The 3,451-nt window shown below is 26.2% G+C and overlaps 1 protein-coding gene across 11 annotated transcripts in view; it reads right to left on the reverse strand.

Annotated features, from left to right (window-relative positions):
• Positions 1-1,032: 1,032 nt before the first annotated feature.
• LOC102680587 (cleavage and polyadenylation specificity factor subunit CG7185) overlaps positions 1,033-3,451 on the reverse strand; it is a 16,129-nt gene continuing 13,710 nt past the window's right edge. For 10 of the 11 annotated variants that reach the window (XM_031514141.1, XM_031514140.1, XM_006623481.2 and 7 more), the window contains one exon: positions 2,915-3,147. In XM_031514141.1, coding sequence (XP_031370001.1) covers positions 2,979-3,147 — 169 coding nt within the window. In that variant the 3' untranslated portion in view covers positions 2,915-2,978. Of the gene's footprint in view, positions 1,241-2,914; positions 3,148-3,451 lie in introns of those variants that run through there. The other variant, XM_006623480.2, reaches the window with a different exon arrangement.

The following is a 3,451-nucleotide window of genomic DNA, read 5'->3' on the forward strand; positions in this document are numbered from 1 at the left end:
GTATAATCAAGAATAGAAATTATTATAGTATATTACTATATTATATTAGATTACATATTTTTAAAATATGCATTGTCACATTTAATACAATACCATTATCATGATATTTTTTTATGTACATTTAATTCTATATTTTATAACATAGAAAACTAATGGAATTTTTCATAAAATCTTAATTTCATGAACCTTGATCACACGAAGATTAGAATATACGCTTAAAAGCGTACAAAGAAGAAAATCTTTTTTTGCTTTTGCAAATATGCAGGAACATTTATGATGATTCAAACAAAGTCATTCCGTGATTGTGTTGCGCTTTCACAATATTCTGTGCGTTTTTTAATATTTCAACTAAATATGAAAAATAAAATAACACTGTAATTAAAAATTAATTTCTCAAAATTATCCAAGTTGTTAACTTTAGAATATCTATAATCTTAGTATTTATTTACAATTAATAATTAATGGACAAAATTATAGCAATATATTAGAATATTTTTTAATATTTTGTCTTTTAAATAACGAATATTGCTTAAATATAATATTTATTGAGTATTACAAAAAATACTTCTATTTATCACAAAGAGCTTATTATTATAAAATTACTATAATTTTGTCCAATGATGTATCTTTTTTTTTGCTTATTAAATATTATTAGATATTATATACACAAGCTTGAATACTTTTGATAAATTAATTTTTAAAATCTCAACTATTAAAAGATAAATATATAATTCTGATATTAATATTTTCAATTTCACAGATGGGACTAGTATATATTATGGAACAAAACGGGGAACATAATCATTATTCATTTTACATGTAAAATTTTATGTTTCAATTCATCATACACTTTCGACCCTTGCTGTTGAACACCAAGACCATTTACAGAAATAAATTAATTAGCAAGATCGAAAGTGTTTAATCGAATTCTTTTTTCAATCGGTTCCACCTTTCGATTAATAATTGGAATAATGCAATAGCATATAAAACAAAAATAACATATTTATCAGGAAGATAGTGTGTACTGATGAATAAAGTAAAGACATGTTTATCACATATATTTTTTTTTGAAAGCGTATATATGTATTATAGTTAAGATACAATCTTGCATCGTCGTGGAGCTAGAAGATCGATGACGAGACTCCAGAATGTAATCTTCTTTCTTCCTCGAGGCTGCCAGCATCAATTTAGTTCATCAGGAGATGTAGGGCCTTTTCTTCAGCTTTTCTGTAAACCGCAACTAAACACGACTCTCCATGAAACATAATTTTCGTTGTGCTTTCGTCACTTCTTTTTGTTAATTTGTTATTATTATAATTATTTTTTTTTTGTTATTTTTCGACAACACATACTCTCTCTTCCCCTCTCTTTCTCTCTCTCTCTCTCTCTATTTCAAAACAAATTTTCTCTGCTTAAATATTACATAGATATATATGTATATATGCATATATAATGTATGCTTTTTGTTTACTTCATTATTTTTTCCAATTATTTTTTTCAGTAATTACAGTAAAATCCCGTATTCACGGGGATAAGTTCCAAGATTCTGCATAATTGAAATTATCAATAGTGGCAACACTATTCATTCATTTAAAGCAGTTTACGACCCGAATAACCTCACTAGCATTACTACATTTTTTTCTTTGGAGCCATTGTTAGATAAAGTAAAATTTTTTTACAGTGAAAAATCGATATGCTTTCAAAAAATACAATGCAGATTCGAACGCTGATTCGATATGATTAACGAAATTTGGATGGAATTAAATTTTCCATTAATCTTTTCAGATCGCGATCGGCTGCAAATACGGAAGTTTCACTGTAGCGTAATGATATTTAATAATATAGTCGTTATACGCTGCGTAAAAAGAGAAAAGAAAGGAAAAAACATTTGTGATTTGAAAAAAAAATTATACGTGACAAAAATCTCTATAATCTCCCAGATAACATTACTAGATTAAGATTCCCCGTGAAAATCCCTTGGTAACTTGGCTAGAATGTTCATGACTGATAAATCTGCCGGAAGTTTACACAGAGGCTTATAAAATATGTATCCAAATATTAATTGATTCCGACACTTTCCAGACCGAAATTTTCTATTTTTAGATGTTTCACATTATGAATAAATACATCTAAGTACATCTAAAAATAGATTTATGGTTTTATAGAATCATTACGATATATATAATTATCCAATTATCATTAATCAATAAAAATATTATTAGTCATCAAATACTGTAAGAATGAAAGAATCAAAAACGAAGTTTAATTCTCTAATGCACATTACATATATGTATATTCAAAACTATGTCGTCTATCTCAAAACCATCATTAATAATATTTGATATATATGTACTCGTATATTTAAATATACGTGAAACAGAAATCTCTAATGCAAACATTAAAATTATATAGATGAAAGTACGAATACTTTTAATATATATGTATATATATTGTATATATGATATTAAATATACATGAAATAGAAACCTCTGACAAAGGCAAAGAAATTCATCATGTAAAATAAATAATCACAAGACAATTATTTTCTACTACAAAAATTAAATCTCTTGCATTCTGATAAAAAATATTCTCAATTGCTCATCATAAGATATAAATGGAATCGAGATAGAAAAAAATTTTAATCAATTTTTGTAATTATCGTATTTCATTGTCATTCTAAAACCAAATTATATTCTTAAGTGGTCGAGAAAGTGTCTAGATATTATATGAATATTCAGACAAAATATAAAAGATAAACATGTGTTTTCAAGAGATAAACGGGCATATATATATCCTCTTGTGTCTATTTTTCGATGAAACTTGTAAGAAAATCAACGATGAGATCCCACGAACTTTGCTTACTAGAACAAAACCATCTTCATCATTTTCTTTCCCTTTCTCGTTTTTTACTCTCACTGTATCCTCTATTATATTTGATTTTTAAAGAAAATTCTTTTTTCTTTAGCGTACAATCACTTTTAATGCCTCGAACGATGTGAAGAATCTCCACGTTCGTCGCGACGATCTCTTTCTCGTTCTCGTTCTCGTTCACGTTCCGGTTCTCGTTCTCTCTCTGATGGTCTTCGGCTCGATTCTCGTTCTCGATCTCTGTCTCGTTCACGCTCTCTGTAGCGATCGTCATAATACCTACACAAGTACACGTCAGCCAATTATCTTACTTTACCGATACTATTTTTTATTAAATTTAAAAAAATTTTTCTGCTTCTTTTTTTAAAAATATATTTGCATTCATTTGTAAATCTTTAATTAAATTATATATTTTTTTCCAATCCAATTTTTCTTCCTCATTATTATGATATTTATAATTACTTTTACATTTTATTCATATTTTTATTTTTACAATTAACTTTCTCATTAAAGTATAAATTTAAAAAGATGAAAATATAATCAAATTTTTAAAAAATTATTTTACTTTATTTATAATTATATA

The sequence above is a fragment of the Apis dorsata genome, unplaced genomic scaffold (genome assembly GCF_000469605.1).
Source record: "Apis dorsata unplaced genomic scaffold, Apis dorsata 1.3 scaffold_896, whole genome shotgun sequence".
Classification (NCBI taxonomy): domain Eukaryota; kingdom Metazoa; phylum Arthropoda; class Insecta; order Hymenoptera; family Apidae; genus Apis; species Apis dorsata.